The sequence below is a fragment of the Euprymna scolopes genome, chromosome 17, assembly GCF_053919585.1.
Source record: "Euprymna scolopes isolate OS-2025 chromosome 17, ASM5391958v1, whole genome shotgun sequence".
Classification (NCBI taxonomy): Eukaryota; Metazoa; Mollusca; class Cephalopoda; order Sepiida; family Sepiolidae; genus Euprymna; species Euprymna scolopes.
In genome coordinates, this window is record NC_136498.1 from 111,057,176 (window position 1) to 111,077,758 (window position 20,583).

At 33.2% G+C, this 20,583-nt stretch overlaps 1 protein-coding gene across 4 annotated transcripts in view; it reads left to right on the forward strand.

Moving 5' to 3' along the window:
• LOC145296879 (macoilin-like) overlaps window positions 1–20,583 on the forward strand; it is a 128,527-nt gene that overhangs the window by 83,067 nt on the left and 24,877 nt on the right. For all 4 annotated transcript variants that reach the window (XM_080143018.1, XM_080143017.1, XM_080143019.1 and 1 more), the window contains 3 exons: window positions 10,647–10,776; window positions 16,309–16,375; window positions 18,358–18,460. In XM_080143018.1, coding sequence (XP_079999144.1) covers window positions 10,647–10,776; window positions 16,309–16,375; window positions 18,358–18,460 — 300 coding nt within the window. The remainder of the gene's footprint in view (window positions 1–10,646; window positions 10,777–16,308; window positions 16,376–18,357; window positions 18,461–20,583) is intronic.

Here is a 20,583-nt window from a genome sequence, read left to right on the forward strand (position 1 = left end):
TGCTAAAAAATCTAACTTGCTGCTGACTCTGTTTCAAAGCCTGCGATTAAAAACAATGAAATATTGTTTACAAATCTGAAAAATTTATTAAAAAAAACAAAAAAAACATTGATTTTGTACGTAATGGACATCAAAACAAAAATCTATGTAATAATTTGGTTATAGTCAGCTAATGTACTTCCTAACTTCTGGTGTAGCACTAATGGAAGCACTGACAAAGCAAATCAGTTCCTTTGCTTTTATTGTTCTTCAGTATTTCAGACAAAAATATCACAATTAGTTTTTTTTAATAGTCATCTGCAAAACTTCCTGTGGCAGTGGAGAATTAAAGCCAATTATTTGGGGAATATTATGGACTGGATATGTTTTTGTTATGATGTTTGAAATTTTGTTATTTTGATTTCAATAATTTTATTTTTATACTTTCATAAACATGTATCTGTATAATTATAAAACTCAAATGATCTTGTAACGAGTGATATAACCGATTTTCTGGTTTACAACATCCGGTTGCGCATACGCGCATAAACATTAACCCATAACACTGTAAACAAATAAGCACAAATCGTTTCCTTTGCAGATTTTGACCTGCGCACTTATTATTTGACATGGGAAGAGTGGGGGTGTTTTGCAACTATTCTTTATTACAACTATACTGTCGCTATTTTCTTACAACTAAACAACTTTAACCCATTGACAAACATAAAAACAATTGTAGTAAAGCCAAGACTACTACTCTTTATCCGTCCTTTTTCCCTTTTTTTATTTTTTGTTTACATTTCTACATACAAATTAGTTGTGTGAGAACGGTGAATTTGTTGACACATTTACTAATCTGTTTCAATATTAGTTTTATTTATTTAGGTTTTATTTTTTTGCTTCAGGTTTTATTAATTTTTTTTTTTTTTTTTTAGATTTTAAGTTTCTATAACTTGGTTGAAGGATTCCAATATGGGTTTTTCATTCATATTTCTCATGGGTAGGTTCATGTGCGTTTTTGCTGCTAAATGACTTTCGTCGGCCTTCGATGCATAGGAAAATCATGTTTAATTTTCGATTTTTGAGCGATTATTCGGAAAAATAGGTAACTTTACACGAATCGGGAGGATTTATTTTTTTTGTGTTTGAGTGATCCGTCCGTGATTTTCATTTTAATATACTTTCATAGAAATGTGTCTGTTATGTCAAAAAAAAACTATTTTCTTTACGTCACAAATGTCACGCTCATACATGAATTCCATAGCAAATACAACATACTGACCCAACGGGTCACGGGTAGTCTAGTAATAGTTTGAGTAGAAATCAGAAATGCAAGTGAAACTCAATATCCAGAATAATGAATAGAGCTTAGAATAAATTAGCTGGGCTTTGCCCAGGTGTAATAGTAAAATATGCTTAAATATACTATTTTAATTTGTCCATATTTCGTATCCCTGGGTTTACTATTTTTCCATAGCTAATATGACATACTGACCCAACGGGTCACGGGTAATCTAGTTTATTATAAAATTTCAAATTATTTTTTTAAGTTTGTTATTAAAAGTGCAAATAAAAACTAATCGTTTTATTTTTATTCGCATAATTTTGTTAATTTTTTGTTGTATACTTTTCAATAATGTTCTTTTCTCATATTTTATTTTAATAAATCGCTTCACAATAGAAATACTGAAGAATAATAAAATTGAAAAAAGTGATTTGCCTTCTCACTGCTTCCGGTAGCACTATGCCAGAAGTTAGGAAGTGCGTTAGTTGACTATAACCAATAATTTTACTTGGCCTTTCATTAGCACGACTGTGTGCTAAATCAAAACCTGGTGTGACATTCACTGTGGGTGGGTTGAGGCAGCTTCCTCTGAAGAAGGAAGTTTCTAAGGAATATTTAGATTTGGAGGTCATCTCCAATTGCATGGATATCAAGTTAGGGAAGGTGATTTTGACAATGTTAGTTTTTTACATGGAGATGTCGCCATCTTCCCAAATATTTAGTATTTCCCAAATATCTAGTGCCATTCCCAAATGGCCACCCATCTGTTACGACTAGGTTCAACATTGCTTAACTGTGGTGATCTAATGAGAAGCAGTGTGTGAACATGATCATGTCATATATGTGCTAAATTAGGGATGCAATTCATTCAAACTTAAAGCAATAGTAGGTTTATGTGTGCATTGAGAATTCTTTTGATACCAATAAATAAATGGAACGATAATTCCTTGTCTTATGAGAGGTTTAAGTTATATCTGTAATGTAAATTGTAGTCGTAACAATCATAGTTAGGATGATGCGATGAATCGATTTTTTTCTTCTTCAATTGCAATAGATATTGTAACAACAGCACACAATCTGTGTTTTGATATTTTTCTCTTTTTTTTTTTTTTTTTTTTTCTTAATTTAGACTAATATTACATATACCCCTCCCCATTCTACCCAAGGAGAGAACTGCTTTCAAAAACATGTCTATTCCTTCTTACAAGCACAAGCCAAGAGAAAGATCAGACTAGCTTATTTTGCTTTGTCTTCTTATTCGTGACATTATTTCCCTAAGATTTCAGTTGAAATTCCTAACCTAAACTTCTAATGGAAATTTCCTATTTTTATTTGATTTTAATTTCTAATGGAAATTTCCTATTTTTATTTAATTTTAATTTCTAATGGAAATTTCCTATTTTTATTTAATTTTAATTTCTAATGGAAATTTCCTATTTTTATTTGATTTTAATTTCTAATGGAAATTTCCTATTTTTATTTGATTTTAATTTCTAATGGAAATTTCCTATTTTTATTTAATTTTAATTTCTAATGGAAATTTCCTTTTCTATGTCATCTCACATTCAATATTGCTTCAGTAGTATGAATACATCTTTATTTGTATCGTTAAACAAGAAGCAGGTGGCAACTGGTTTCTTTTTCCCAAGTGGATTTAAATACAAGTCTGGTATCTTTACAAGAAGCTCTTTTTTATAAATCAAAACAATTCCTACATCATTCTAAAGTTTTTAATTTATTTACCTGCTTCCCACAACAGCAAGGTTAGTTTAGTGTGAACATTTTTGACTGGGTAAAAAAAAAAAAAAAATAACCTAATTACCCCCATAGACATTCACTATTAGCTGAAAATGCAGCGATATTGGACCTGGGGTTAAAATGACGTAGAAAAGGAATCTTCGATTTTGAAATTAGATTACATATAAGAAATTTCTGTTTATTTTATCGTTAAGGTACAAGTTAAATTTTTAGTTTCATCTTTATTTTGCAAAAAATTATTTGTAACCATATTTTTAAATAAAACAAGCAACCCCTTTAGGATTAAGAAAATTTGTCAGATTTTTAGAGCTGTGTTCTATACTTGTTTTTATATCTTCTATTTTTACAAATTTTGGTTGGTTGGTTGTTTTTGTTTTATGGCATATCAACCCTTTTCAGGTTATTTAATGCCGAATCCAAAGATTGAAGAAAAATTTTTTTAATAGAATATATTCGTTGTTTTCAAGTCCGTTTCTATTTAACCCATAGTTGGGACCCTAACAGGTACTACCACTCCGGGTCAGAGTGGACCTGGGAGCAATGGCAATTAAAGGCTGGCTCCACACTCTCCAAAGTCTGCAAGCTGGGGCCTCATCACTGAATATAGTTTAAGGTCATATCCAGGACCATACAAATTTTGGTTATTAAGTCTTTTGGCTAAAATTTTGTAGTGAAGTTAATTTGGAAAAAATTAGTTGTTGTCTGCTTCTTGTTTACATATAAAATAAAAGCTGTATTACTATTACTATTACTACTACTATTACTACTACTACTACTACTACTACTACTACTACTACTACTGTCAAGATATTAAGATGAATTATCTGTTTTTGATTTTGCGCATATCTGATGGCAAGGTTATGCTTATATTAATTAATAGAGGGACATGCTCATTTATTATGACCTCGGAAGAAAGAGTCGGTGCCTTCAGAGCTAAGTTAAAAATATTATCCATAACTGTTGAAATGTATCCTGTCTTAATTTTGCCAATTTTTGTGTATTATATATAATTTATTTATTTATCTTTGTTCTCTTATTGCAGTTGCAGTCTTACTAAAAATTGAAACTCCGTAACATTACCTATCATGTCTTATTACTCGTGTTTTAAACTTTTTTTTGTTAAATACGTCTGGTATTATCCTAAACTAGCCTTTTTAAATAAGATGCCCCCAATCTAAAAACATAATGCTGACCTCACAAGTTGCATTATTGAAACGTAATTATAAGTTTAATTTCGAAGGTTCTATCGCGAGGAACCAAAAGCAAAAAAAATAAATAAATAAATAAATAAAATAAAAAAAAATAAATAAATAAAATAAAAAAAACTTCCACGGATTAATATGGGAGGGGAGACTATCGTCAAATTCTATTCTAAACTGGGAATGGGCAAAGGACTTATACTAAGTAGATATAAATAAGTCCCTCTTACCGTTTTTTTTTTTTTTTTTTTTTATAATGGAGAGTAGATAATGCAGTGGATGTGTTACTGTTATCGGCAGCTCCAGTAACTCTCGCTTCTCCTTTTTTGTCCCTCAGTCTTCATTTCTAATGAGTGATGTTTCTGACAAAGGGTGAAGGAAAAGCTGCTTCCCAGGTTGGTAGTACTTCGTGAACAGTAGAGATATCAGAAATTTTCTGTCTCTATGTCTATCCTTGCGGCCATGTCACTAGTAAGAGTGCTGGAGGTAAACGTTTTCATCTGGGCTGACGTTAACCGCCTGATAGTCAGGGACCCGAACCTTGAAATAACCACTAAGGAGGCTGTCCTATCAGCAGGTGCAAAGTACTGGGGCTGCTGTATTGCCATTTGGTGAATGGATTCTGGACCATGCAGTAGTCTCTGGTGGGGCCTCTCGATGCCATACTAGTGGGTAATTGTTACGGCTTTACCTTATCATGTGCTACAAAAAAAAAAAAATTTCCTTTCTTTCCTCTCTTACTTTCCCTCTCTGTTCTGCTCTAACCAAGTATGCTGACCTGTTCCACAAACCCCAAAATCCTCAACATGAAATATCTCAAAAAAGAAAACACGAATAAACCTAGAACCCCATCCTCCTACGTAGACCCCTACTACCATATCTCCTTCTCCAACATCAGGGGTCTACGTTCTAACCTTCCAGAGGTTGAAACCCAATTACAGGAGACGAAACCTGACATATTCTTTCTAAGCGAAACTGGAATAGGACCGACCACCTCCCTAGATGAGTTTATAATTAAAGGATACTCTAACCTAACATCTAAATCTGGCCCCCAAGATCGCCACGGGCATGGAATATGTGCCTACATTAAAGACGGCTTCCCATGTGGCATGGATATCTCCAGAGAAGACCCTAATCTACCTTATATGTGCTTCCGGGTTGCACTTGCTTACACCACCGCATTTATATTTGCCCTCTATCGCCCCCACAACAGTGGAGTTACTGTCTTTAAGAGTATATCAGAAAAAATTGACCACATCCTGTCTGCTCATCCCTCGGCTAACATTCACATTTGCGGTGACTTCAATGTCCATAATGTGGAATGGCTGACCCACTCAAATAAGACTGATGAGGAGGGGAGGTTCTGTCATGATTTTGCCATTACCTATGACCTCACTCAGATTGTCCGCGAGCCCACCCGTGTGCCCGATAGTATCGGTCAGTTTGCAAGCCTCCTAGACCTTTTTCTATCCACTTCCCCTGAGCTATGCTCATGTTCTGTTCTATCTCCTCTGGGATCCTCCGACCACTGTATCGTATCAGTTAAGATAAAAATGAAATATAATAAATCTACAGACGTACCTCTTCACCATACTGTATACCGATACTCTATGGCGGACTGGGATAGCTTCCGTACATTCATATCTGATCTCCCTCTCCATTCCATGTTTAAAAAGGATGAGTCCTCTATAGTATCAGATCTGACCGAATGGTTACTTGTAGGCATAGGCCAATTCATACCATCCAAAAAATTCCAACAAAAACCTAACAGCCAGCTATGGTTCTCCCCCAAATATGCTGCTGCCATCGCGCACAGAAATCACTTTTTCCATAGCTATCAATGTAATAGATGCACTGAAACTAAAGCTGCTTTCAAAACCGCCAGCAACCACTGTAAAAGAGTAATAAAAAATGCAAGAGAACTATATGCGCAATCTGTTAAGTCCAAAGTAGCTGAGCAGCGACTTGGTTCCCATCAGTTCTGGCAAATAGCAAATAGGATCTTGAACAGAAACGTGCGCTCTATCCCAACCATTATCAATGGACCAGAGGTCATCTCGACAGCATCCGACAAGGCTAAACTATTTGCCAAAAACTTTGCGGCAAATTCTACCCTGTATGACGAAGGCCATCAACTCCCCATATTCCCTCCTATAACAGACAATACGCTATGCAACATACAACTATCTGTGCGTGAGGTCGCCAAGCTAATCAAGAACCTTGACTCCAGTAAAGCAACTGGTCCCGACGGTATTCCAATTATAGTGTTAAAAAAATTACAACCAGAACTTGCCCCCATACTTTCCAAACTGTTTAAGCGTTGCCTTAAGGAGAAGTGCTTTCCAACACCCTGGAAAACCTCATCAGTATGCCCTGTATTTAAGAATTCAGGTGATAAGTCATCCCCCTCTCAGTACAGACCAATAAGTCTCCTGTGTGTCATGAGTAAGTTGCTGGAATCCACAATAAATAGAGAATAGTCAACCACCTCAGCAGAAATAACCTTCTTAGCGACACGCAATATGGTTTCCGCTCTGCTAGATCTACAGCAAATGTGCTAACGGTTATATCTCATAGGATTAGTGAATCTCTCGACAAAGGCTTCATTTCTAGGGCAATTGCTCTCGACATATCAAAGGCCTTTGATAAGGTTTGGCATAAAGGCTTACTACACAAAATTTCCAGCTACGGTATAACTGGAAATGTTTTCTCTATCATTAAGTCATTTCTCTCAGATAGGCTCATAAGAGTAGTTGTTGATGGGCAGAAATCTGAGGCCCACAGTATTAATGCTGGAGTCCCTCAGGGGTCCATACTGGGCCCAACTCTCTTCCTGATCTACATCAATGATCTTCCAAAACACATACTAAAATCTTTCGTTGACGTCTATGCTGATGACACGACCATCTATGGCAACACATCAAAGGCCGTAAATGATGATGTTGTCTCTGATTCTCTCTCCTCTGATCTTGAGCACGTGGTACAGTGGGGAAAGAGGTGGCTGGTTACCTTTAATGCATCTAAGACCAAGCTCCTATCTCTACATCATAAACGCTCTGATCCCCATCTGGCATCAATTGAAATGGATGGCTCTCGTCTAAGGGAGGCCCCAGGATTTGATAAGCTCCTGGGTTTGACCTTTACACCAGATCTTAAATGGAACACATGCATCAAGTCTGTGGCCAAGGTTGCTGGGAAAATGGTGGGATCCTTCTACCGCTCCAGAAGATATCTCACTAATGATGCAATTCTCTATCTATATAAGAGCCAAGTACGTCCAAAGATGGAGTACTGCTGCCACATCTGCGTGGGGGCTGCAAAAAACAGTCTATCCTGCTTTGACGGAGTACAAAATAGACTCCGTGGCTTGGTGGGGGATGCCCTTTTCTCTACCCTGCAACCTCTTTCCTACAGAAGAGACGTAGCGAGCCTGTCATTGTTCTATCGTTATTTCCATGGCAGGTGCTCGTCTGAGCTCCATTCTCTGGTCCCCCCTCGCCAATCTTTCTCAAAAAACACCTGACTAGCTGAAACCACCGTCAATAATTTTCCCCATTCCCTATCTGTGCCTAAATCAAAACGTAGATACCATGAACAAAGCTTCTTTCTTTGAACTGCACGCCTGTGGAACTCTGTTCTGTTTGCCTGTTTCCCTCCCGACTTCAACCTGGATGTCTTCAAGTCCAACACAAACAAATTCCTGATGAACCGCCCCCCCCTAAGTAATGACACCTTACCACTTCTCCAATACTATTGCTACACTATCCTATTGATTACTGTACACACAATAACCCTTATCCCTGAGTGGCCATTGGGCCTTGATAAGTGGTGAACTCCATGTAAAAAAAAAAAAAAAAAAAATTTATTATATAGAATTGAAGAGTTATCTTCATATTGACTCGTATGAAATCATTTACTTTTAAAATTTATTTATATCAATTGTTAAATTAATTCAAGTTATTAAAATCATATCTTTTGGTCTTAATGACATTGTTACTGCTTGAGTGTGTTGTGTCCTAAGGGCTTAGATCAGTTTCATAGCTATTTATTTTTTAGCCATAATCTTAAACCATCTCTTACTTACCACATTAATTCAGTTACAGTAGAACCCTGGGATATGGTGGCCCTAGGATACATTTTTTTTTTTTTTTTTTTTTTTTTCGGGTTACAATGTGGAATAGAATGTTTTTTCCAGCTCCTGGTTACAGTATTTGCCCCGCCTTATTGTGTTATTCATAATATTATTTTATTACATAGATGTGTGTTATATAGTGTATTGTAAAATAAAATATGCATTATATACGTTTGAAGCCAAAACAACGCATTAATACAAAATAAACAGACATATATTTTGCTTGAAATTTATATGAAATTCATAAATAGATTTCGGAGCAAAGCTTCATCTTCAATATGTCATTCTTTCCTTTGGTTTTTTTTTGTTTTTTTTTTTGTTTTTTTGTTTTTTTTATGTTGTTGGAGCAGAGAATCAGAAAGTAGAAGAAATAAAATGAATGTTTTTATCAAATAAAACCAAAATTTGTGAAGAGATTAAAAAAAAAAAAAGATTCCATTTTGGTGATCTGTTAAGAACATATCATTAGACAATCAGAATTTTTGGAATCTTTGAGATGATCATTTGTACTATTTTGATTATTCGAAATACTATTCTCGTTTTGGTTGCTATTAAAAAAAAAACGTTTTATTTCAGCTACCCTTTAACCTTCTTCAGGTGCATCTTTTTACATTTAGACATCTTGATGTCAAACTCAAACCTACATGGAATTTCGAACAGAAACCTATATTTAATCCATGGGAGTAGATTATTTTCAGTCCTTCACCAATAACTGAGTAGAATTCTTAATTGTTATTCTTGATTATTTTCATCTGTAGTGAGGATTGAACCTTCGACCTACAGAAGACTGTCACTTAGAACTGATTGCTAATTAGCACTTCTAGCCATCGTGCAATGGTTTGAAATTCCGTGTAGATTACCGAGTTCATTATAATGATTCCCAATTACAAAAAGATACATCTGAAGAATTTCATAAATCAAAATGCTTTTTGTTTTTTTAACTACCCCACACTAATGTAATGTTTTTTACTGAATAAAAATGTTCTTTTTACAAAATTTTATGATTTATATATATATATATTTAGTCATTCAGTGAATTCAAAAATTTATGACGTGAAATGTTTGAATTTCAAATCAAAAGATTTTTATTATTCTATGTAAGACAAGGAATACATTTGAAATATTATAACTTCTTATCCTATAGGATTTCGATGTCTACCATCTCTTCAGAGGAGAAAATATTAGCAAATAGTTATAATGGCTTACACCTTATTTGCTAAAGTCAGTGAGACATGGAAAATCACAATTAAAAGTTGTTTCAGTAATTAAATGTCATAGAGTAAGGGAAGTTAATGAAAAGGATATAAAAATTCACATCCAAATTGAAAACTTATTATCACAGGTTTCTATACCAGTTGATTGTTAGATAATTTTATTCTGAAGTATATATATATTATTACAAAAACAAAAAAAAACAATTTGGGAATCTTAAGTAGGGTGATCCTTGGTCTGAATGTGGTATTATGGTGACTGAGAACTCTAGCTAGGATTAGCTTAGTCAACAAAAGTACACTGACATAGATAACCAGAGACCCTCTCCTTCCAATTTTTTGATCGGCCTTGTGCCTACTTTTGTTTTGTTTACTTTGCATTCATAAAATAAAATATATAAGTCAAAACATTGTGAAGATAACAACCAATTTGTGAAGTGTGGTTTGAATAATTTAAACAATCTATGATAATAATTTGAGGATTTGTTACAAACAAAGAATTCGACAATTCATTAGAGTTTCATGAAAATTGTTTTTTTTTTATTCTCCGTTATTTGGTTGATCTTTTGCTTTTCTTATAATTGATTCCTTAGTTTTTCACCCAATTTTAGTTGAAGTTAAATGATTATGAGCAAGACAGAAAACTGACAGAACCAAATTTTGTGGGTAAAATTAAGGCGTGTCCTTCAGGAGACTAACATAACAAAAAAATAGCAAATTTTCTTTCAAATGGATAAATTTCCTTCATAAGTATTTTTGCCCCAAATCCACCCAAAAAAATAAAAACTAATGATCATTTACATCAACCAAGTAGTGGTTACCCCGTCCCCCTTCCTGGAAAACTTTAGTTTGTCTATTTGAAGAAGGTTGAAAAAAATGTTCCTTATACTTTTTCACAAATATCTAAAAATACATTCAGTAGTTTTTTTGTTTTTTTTCTTAAAATCCAACAAAAGTTTTGGTTAATGGTTGTTTATGTTATTCAAAAAGTGGTGATTGAAGGGGAAGACAACTCATGATTACTGAAATGTTTAATTTCTAATGAAATTTTATTGTTTCTTTTTCTTTTGTATCCTTTTCAGAACGAGGCATTTGTCTCCCAACCGTATCTTTGTGGTTATTGTTTGTTTACATAGAAGCTTCAGTCCGATTAAGAGAACTAAAAAGTCTACCTTTCAACCTAGCACTTTGCAGACCATTCGCAGCACATTGGTAAGTACATTGACCCTAGGCTATGAGACAAATACTTATGCTATATATATATATATATATATATATATATATATATATATATTTTTTTTTTTTTCGGGGTACAAAATTTTATTATGGCTATGTAAAGACCAAATTAAACCTGTTTGAAAACATTATTTATTTTAGATTGTGAAATTAAAAAATAAAAATGAATGCGTCAGCTGACCGGTTTCGAAGCTTGCTCAACAGAGCTAAAATCGAGCTTAATTACGTTTTAAAAAGAAAAGGGCGGAACAATGAATCGGAGATGAAAAAGTAGAGGGGAATATGTGTATAAAAAAAGGGGGATTAATTATTAAATAGAAACTAGATTAAGCCCTAAGAAATTCTCTTTTTGTTTGCAAAGAGAAGGTCTCAGACTCTTAATATATATAGTTTCTAGAATTTGGCGATGGTAAAGAGAGTGCGACTTGCTAAGGATGGAAAAAAAGTTTGAAGCACAAATACGATTATTTATAAAGTGCTCTCCTGTAGAAGAGCCATGGGTATTGCTCAAAATGTCCGAAGATAGGTAGTTTCCATTTCGAATTTTGGATGGAACATGTTGTTTTATCCTATTATCTACTCTTTGAGACGTCTGCCCGACGTAGCGCACACCGCAGCTACATTTGAATAAGTAAATAATAGAATTGTTATGGTGGGGGGGAGGAAGAGCGTCTTTACAAATTGAAGACAAAATGGGTTTACAAGAAAAAACAACACGGGTATTTGATGCAAAGTAACATTGTTGTACGACAGAAGAAATTTGCTTGCCAAATCTTTCACTAATATTACCTAGCCAAGGTAGGCGTAGGTAGATAGGGCATTTGTCAACAGATGCCTGTTTAATTTTATTTAAATTAGAAATTTTATTTCTAATTGTAGATTCCACGATTTGCAAAGGAAAACCATTATTGCAAAGAGTCTTGGTGATAAATTTGATTTCATCATTTAATTTGGTCTCTGAGCATATCATACAAGCTCTATGGATAAGGGTGTTGATAAGATTATATTTTTGTTTGGTGGGGTAAAAAGAGTCCCAACGTGTGTAAAGACCAGTGAACGTAGGTTTACGGTAGATGGAAATCAAGAAAACAGAAGGTGTTTTACACACCAGTACATCTAGAAAAGGAAAGGAAGAATTTCTTTCCTTTTCTATAGTAAATTTAAGAACTGGGTGAAAGGTATCCGTGAAACACCTTCCGTTTTATTCATTTTTATTTTTTAATTTCACAATCTAAAAATGTTTTCGAACAGGTTTAAATTTGGTCTTTACATAGCCATAATGTGTGTGTGTATATATATATATATATTAGTGTTGGGATGATTGATCGTAATCAGCAATTGGAAAATCGGAACATTTGGGTGTATCAGAATCGGTATCATAATCAGAAAAATTTGTGCATATTTAACGATGCCAAAACAATTCTTTTCATTGTGTTTTTTATTTGATTTTGTTTGAAGCAAAATTTTCCATTGCTGGTAATCAAAAATTGTATTTGTCCTTTTTTCAATGTGAAACGTACAGATTAAGGAAGGAACAAGCAGAATATATATATATATATATATATATATATATATATATATATATATATATATATATATATATATATTGAAGACAAAATATATATATATCAAATAATGAGAATTCATATAGAAACGTTGTTTTAATTTGAATAAAATAAAATACGCATCAAGTGCGCTTGAAAGCCAAATACAACGTAATATTAGGAAAATAAACAAATATTTTACTTGTTTGAAATTTATCACAAATGTATTTCAGAGGTATACTCCATCTTCAATGTGTTGTTTTTTTTTGTTGTTTTTTTTTTCCTTTTGTAATTCTTGCGTTGCCCACGCACAGTTCAAACATTTCAAAATACAACCGCTAGAAACAACGCATTGCTCTTTACAGACTTCTCCCTCCAAATTAACAACATGGCACGGAAGAAGAAAAGAAAAAAAAAGACAACACACTGAAAATGGAGGATACGTCTGAAATATATTTGTGATAAATTTTAAACAAGTAAAATATTTGTGTATTTTCCTAATATTACTTTGTGATTTGGCTTTCAAGCACACTTGATGCATAGTTTTTATTCATATATATATATATATGAACACAACAAAGAACAAATTTTAGCATACGTCTCCACACACAACACAAACAACCCAGAACTATTCACACAGATAACAAAAAATCTTATCCTCCTCAATCAGAACGACAAACTAAACATACATAAAACAACAAAAATAATAAAAAGCAAACGCCAACCCAAAAACTTAAAACACATCCTAACTTCCTCAAAACTCGTCCCACATACTACAAAAGGGGTTACAAAATGCAACAAACCGTGATGTGGAGTATGTGACATAATAATAGAAGGTAACACATACACATTCAAAAACCCAGCACAAACATTCAAAATAAAAAAGGATCTAAATTGCACCTCCAGAAATGTAGTATATGCATTAAGATGCACAACATGCAACAAATCCTATATAGGCGCCACCAAAAATTTCAGCAATAGAGTGGCCTTACATAAGAGCAACATCAAAATTGCAGATAACAAACACCTCTGTTTCAAAACACGTACACACATGCAGTGGAAACAGCTTTAAAATAATGCCAATCTTCCAAACAGACAATTATTTTTATTTACTTACATAGGAAAAAAACTTCATCACCAGATTCACTCCTGAACTTAACAGAGCCTAATATCATCACACAAAACATGAAATGCAAGGCACACTCACATGCACATCCATACACATGCATATATACACACCCACACATAAATCAGAACCGACACATTAAAACACACACACGTGCGCGCATACAACCACACACAGACATAACACCCCTATCTCTAATACAACACACTGAACAATACCAACCCTACTTAACCTCGAAACCAACAACGCTAGGAAACACCTAGAACCATAGTATAATATCTGTTCCAACACCTCGCTCCCTCCTCAGTCAGTGGAGGAGAACCCCCTCATGACTGAAACGACTATCATCCCTTCTATCATCCCCCTCCCATACCTATACCCCCTCCAATTGCCCCCCTCTGGGGAACAAAATCTCCCCCACACCAGGAACCGATCCTGGGTCTGGCCATACCCACATGGGGAGACAAATAAATAGAAACATTAAAAAATACCCTATACATATTTTAACTACACCCCTCTTTCTAAACAAACATAATATAAGGAATACCCGAAAAGACTAAAACGAAAAATCACAATACTAAAATCCAAGAATCCAAAAAATAAATATCAAAATAGAATGAAAGCACCCCTACCCTTATTTCAGAAGAGCTGGTCCCCCCCCCTCCTCACACATACACATTAGTAACAACCTCGGATCACAGTCACCTTCCTAAGGAAGAAAATAACCTCATAATACTATAAAACAGTATACACATTCTCAAACCAATAAAACAAACATGCGCGCACGCACACACACACACACACACACACACACACACACACACACACACACACCCTACCCCACCCTAAAGGAAAAGAAAAAAACACTAGCAGAAAGAGAGAGTGACTACAAACAGGTCAGCGACCTGGACAAGCCCAATAAAAGAGTAATAAAAATTGAACATGCCAATGAATAATAAACACTTACAAGCCTCCGCCCCTTGGAAACACTTCAACAAATGAACTACGAAAATTGCCATTTTTACATCTCCAACACATTTGAAAATAATTTCTGACGAGGACGCTTCACAGAACGTCTGAAACGGGCGTAAAAACGATGTCAATGACTTAAAAACATTATTACAATGATCCAAACATAATTCTGAATGAAAAACCAAGACACGGAATAATAAAATAATGTTAAACATGCACATTGTTGGTGACTACTCCCTTATTTAAATATATATATATATATATATATATATATATATATATATATAATATTCTGCTTATTGTTACATGTGTTTCATTGGATGGCTAGGAACATACCAAACAAATCAGATACTTACAATATGAAGAGACTTATGTAAGTCTCTGATGATTTTTTTTGGTATGTTCATACCATTAAATGAAACATGTGTAAGATGCAGCAATAAAACAATATGAATGTGAATTAAGTGAAGTGAATATTTTTATGACTTTGAAATGTTTTATAAAGTTATATATATATATATATATATATATATATGGTAGAGGAAGGGTAATACTATTGAAAGTCACTTTTGCTAATAACCTTTTATTTTTAATTTTGTTGTGTATTTATTTTTTCATTTCTTGTTTCATTCTGTCTTTTTATTTTGTATATTAGCCTTCCATTTAATCATAAGTTAGTCATGAATCCCTGTTAGAACATAGATTAATTCGCATTTGATGTTAATATAATTTCACTTATAATAGCTCTGCACATAGAGCACTTTTGAAAAATATTTTTTTAGTTCAATATATTTGAATTCTCTCTCTCTCTCTCTCTCTCTCTCATATATATACTGGCAAAAACCAAAAACAAGAAGGAATAACTTCATATTTGTATTTTTCGAATATTACAATTGTTTTAACATCAACCAGACAATTTTAAATTTTATGTTATTTAAAAATTTTCATAGTGAACATCTCATCAGATATATATATTATTCCTTAATTGGAATTCATTTTTGAGATGAGCATTATATATTAATTTATTTTTATTTCGGACTATTATTCTCATCTTTATTAGTTGTTGTTTTTTGACGAAGGCCAGAGGAATAGTTGGCCGAAACGTTGTGAATAAACAAAACCAATAAAAGATCAAAAACAACTAATAAAGATGAGAATAATAGTCCGAAATAAAAATAAATTAATCTCATCAGATATGTTTGAAAAAAAAAAAAAACGAAGTTTTTACACGTCATTTGTACATTTTAATTCTGTTATGGCTACATTGGGCAGTGAGTACCGCCCTCTCATGCTTTTAATAAGTCCGCCATCGGTGTTGAAGAAATTTATATGGACCCTATTTTCGTATAGCTGTTATATATATATATATATATATATATATATATATAAAATAAAAATTACAAATAAATTTACCAAAATGATCCAAGATGGTAAAACTAAAGTATATTATAAATATTAAAGAATTAATATTTATAAAGTAATCTCAACCAGATGTAAAAGCTCGATAAAACCAAGTAGGAGATAGAGCTTATAAGAGCAAATAGTTAATAAAACATGTTAAAAAACACTTTGAAAAAGAGTTAAAAACATATTTAATCTGAAAAGGAAACATTTAATAAGTGGATAGTCCTTAATCCGCGGAGTTACGAAGAAATACTTTCCTTCTCATCAGAGGGTAGGAATTAGCAAAATGAGGGATCGGATTTTGCATACAAAAGTATTTGATGAAACTGCAAGTAAGTCAAAGATCTTACTTGATAACAAAAAGTGAAGCAGAAGGAATATGGTGAAGAAAAAGGTGATTTCACATGCTTATATGCTTCTAAGCATTATATGTTATACCAATCCTAATTTTTGTTATTTCAGCATAGGTTATCCTGTGGTTACTTTGGGATTTGGTTTTAAAAGTTATATATCCTACAGAATGCGGTTGGTAAGTAATTATTGCTTTTTTACCCCCATCCCATTCTCTCAGATATTCTTTCTTTTGGCTTTATGTATTTAAGATACTAAAATAAAAATCTCTTCATCCCTCCCCAACACCACCAAATAAAAGAAAAAGAAAATGTTCTTTAATAAGATACATAATTATTAGTTTTAATCGCCATGAATAGCTATTCATTTGATTGGCGTGTTATATACCCAGGAAACTACGATCTGCACATAACTAGTTATTGGTAGTTACTAGTAATTACCAGTTCAACTATTAATTAAACAAAATCATACTTTGCTTTTTCGGCTGACATTGTGTGCATGTACATTAGGTAGTAGTCCTCCCTACCATGGGAAAATGCTGCAGCTATGAATGAAACCCCTCGAAGCAGACAATATTTATTACATTATTCAATTAACCAAACACGTTCTTACAAAATTTTATTTGGCCATGATTGTTGATTTAAGGTAAAAAACTCCTGGTTTAATTATTTCCAAAACTGTTTGAGCATTTTAACATAAGTCTAGTCAGTTTTGATGCTTTATCTGACTGCCCGATAGCAACCATCCCTCAAACAAATATCTGAGGTCATTTTGTCTCAGCTTATGATTTCTTCAATCTATGTGACAGAGCTCATTTTCTGAAAGGTTTTGATCTTGGCTGGTCCCCTCTATCTATGATGCATCATGTTCATAAGTTACGTCTGCAGTGCAAATATATATTTATAACCAATATATATATACTAGCTGATATGACTAACAATATCCAATGGGTATATTTCATAATATTTTTGAAAATGTGTATTTAAAAAAAATTTGGATATAGAAAGAATGTACTTTTTGATTAGAACAAAAGAGAAACTAAAAACAAAATCTTGTCCTTCTTATAAATGCTAACTATTTTTTTTCTTGAAGTTTGTGTAGAATTATTTATTTACAATTCTTTCAGTTATCCATTATTTAGGCTTTATATATTTAAACCATTCAAATATCTACTATTAAATAAAAGGAACTTTGTCTGTGTGTGAATTCATTCCTTATGGACTCCAAAATGGCTGTACTGATTTTTATGAAATTTTACACAAGTTTTGTATCAGAATGTCTTTGATAAATATTGATAATCAAAAATCCGATGAAAGAAGAAACAGGCGATTTTGACTAATGCTAACGCCTTATACAGCCTAACACCACAAGTGTATTTAAGAAGTTTTATTACTACACAAGTTGAAAGGCCCGGCATATAAAATCAACAATAGGTTGTTTGATATGACAAGGGGTTCGAAATGAATGTTTCTGTTTAGAGCACAATTGAACCATGAAACTTGACCTTTTCATTTTAAACTAAAATTCATGCTGTTATATATAACAATAATTTTATAAGATGAACAGTAGATTCTCAACAGTGCAATGTCGATTACAATGTATTATGGACTAAGTCAATGCAGAAAGACATGTGAAACTTCATCCCATTGCATTATGGTGGATCCCTAACTAGAGCAGGCAATCAATCGATTTCGTTGAAAAATGGGCGATTTCAATAACAATGACAATAACATGACAATGACAATAAAAATGTGAGAGTGTGAAACATTTGTTGATCATCATGCAATCCCGGGTAATGTTGGGTCACCCTGGTAGTATCCTACAAGGGACAGAGAATTAAAATTCCCTCTTCCAAAGAAAAGGAAACTAAAAAAAAAGAAAATGTATTTTATGAAATACATTATTAGTTTTAATCTCTTTGAATATTTTTCTCATTTGATTGGAATATTTAGGAATATGTCTCAAAATGCTAAATAAGAAATGTTTATTTTGCAAAGAATGTATCTTACGATCAGAACAAAAAACTAAGTATCAAACATTTTTCTTCTTTCAAATGGTAAATATTTTCTGGAAGTTTTAGTGGAATTATTTATCTGCTCCATTTTAAGATGTTTGATTGTAAAAAAAAAAAAAAAATGTCTGTTAATTTTGTCTTTTCAGCGTAAACAGAAGGAAGTTCAAAAAGCAAATGAATTTTATATTCTTCTTCTAATGAAAGCATTGCCACCAGATGTTCAAAATACTTATTCAGAAAAACAAAGACGTAAGTCTGAACTGCGTTGACTTTTTTTTCTTCTCTTTTCTTTTTTATATGTGAAATATTGAATTAAGAATTTCAATACCGAATGTTGGTCTTGATAACAATATAAGATTATTTTAGTGCAGTGGTCCATAACATTTTTTGTTTAACTTCTGCATTGAATTTCTCATAAATAAAGGCAAAGGATAAAAACAAAGAATTAATGAAATATGTTAAAAACACTTTATGAAGAGTTAAAAACATTTAATTTTCAAAAAGGAGACACAAATTAAGTGGATTGACCTTAATCCGCGGAGTTTTGAAAGAAATATTTTCCTTCTCATCAGAGGTAGGAATTAGCAAAATGCAGAATCGGATTTTGCTTGCAAAATATTTAATGAAACTACAAGTAAGCCATAAAGCTTACTTGGTAAAAGTTAAAAAATAGTGAAGCAGAGGGAATGGGGGAAAAGAAAAATGATTTCACATGAATGGATGGTCGGGTGAAGAGTAGAATATCCAATAACGGTAAAATCCAAGGAAAGTTTTATATATATATATGATTTATTTTTACATAAACATTTAGGTATCGTTACACAATCATGAATATGTTTCGGTCAACTAGTTATAGATAACTAGAGATTTCATCAGGCGATGTTGCTTTTCCAAAAGTTATATATATACAGTGATGATCATATTTATTGGCACGGTAAAATAAAAGTTAAATTTTGTCTAATAAATTCTAAAAAAGGGATTAAATTAAAGAAAATAACAAAGTATATTATGTATTTTTAACTGGCCTTTCCGATGCAGCAATCGGATTTTAGAAAAAATAAATAACAAAGGAACAACAAACATAATTGCAAAAAACCCTTGTTCAAAATTATTGGCACGATTTATTTAATAATCAATTGTATAGCCTTTGGCCTTGATTACCTTCCTCAGTCGCTTTTCATAGTTTACAACCAAGTTGTTGCACTCTTCAGTAGTAATTTTAGCCCACTCTTCCTGACAATGATCCTCCAATTGAATAAGATTCTTAGGCTTCCTTTGCATTACCCTCAATTTTAATGTTCTCCATAAATTTTCAATTGGATTAAGGTCTGGGCTTTGTGATGGCCACTCCAAAACATTAATATGATTGTCCTCAAGCCATTTCTTAGTCAGTTTAGCCGAATGCTTTGGGTCATTATCTTGCATGAACCACCAACGACGACCAAGTGAGAGCTCTTTAGCAGAGTCTTTCAGGTTTTCATCCAATATTTTAACATAATCTTCCTTTTTTATGCTACCTGTGACCTTAACAAGTCGCCCTGGTCCAGAGGCAGCAAAGGATCCCCAAAACATCAAACTGCCTCCACCGTGCTTCACTGTGGGTATGGTGTTCTTAGGCAGGAAAGCTTCGCCAGATTTTCTGTAAATATAAGACACTTTATTATGGCCAAATAACTCTATTTTCGTTTCGTCAGTCCATAGAACACGTTTCCAGAATGCAACATCTTTATCAATATGACGTTTTGCAAAGGCTAGCCTTGCTTTCAGGTGCATAGGCTTCAATAAGGGAGTCTTTCTCGGACGACATGCTTTTAAACCAGCTCTCTTCAAAACTCTACCAACTGTATGTCGAGATACATTCACTCCAGAGGTGCTCTGTTCATCAACAATCTCCCCAACAGAGATCCTTGGGTTTTGTTTTACTTGTCGAACAATTTTCCGTTCATCTCTTGGGGAAAGAATCCTTTTTCTCCCTCTACCCTCTAAACTCATAACGTGGCCTTGCGATTTGAACTTGTTTATTATGGCTCTAACAGTGGATTTGGGAAGGTTTAGCTTCTTTGAAATCTTATCATAGCCCTCCCCATTGGTATGGCATGCTACAACAAGCTTCCTGACGTCTTCGCTGTGTTCCTTAGTTTTAACCATGGCGATTGAAAATTATAATTTAGTCACTTATAATAGTTTAAATAAATCGCTATCTAAAAATTATCTGAAAAAAATTATTCACTGAATTAGCGTTAAACAAGCATAATATGGCTATAAAAAAGTTCAGAAAGCACGTAAACCGGAAATTGATTGATATTATACTGATACTAAAAGAAAAACAAAGCCGTGCCAATAATTTTGAACAAGAGTTTTTTGCAATTATG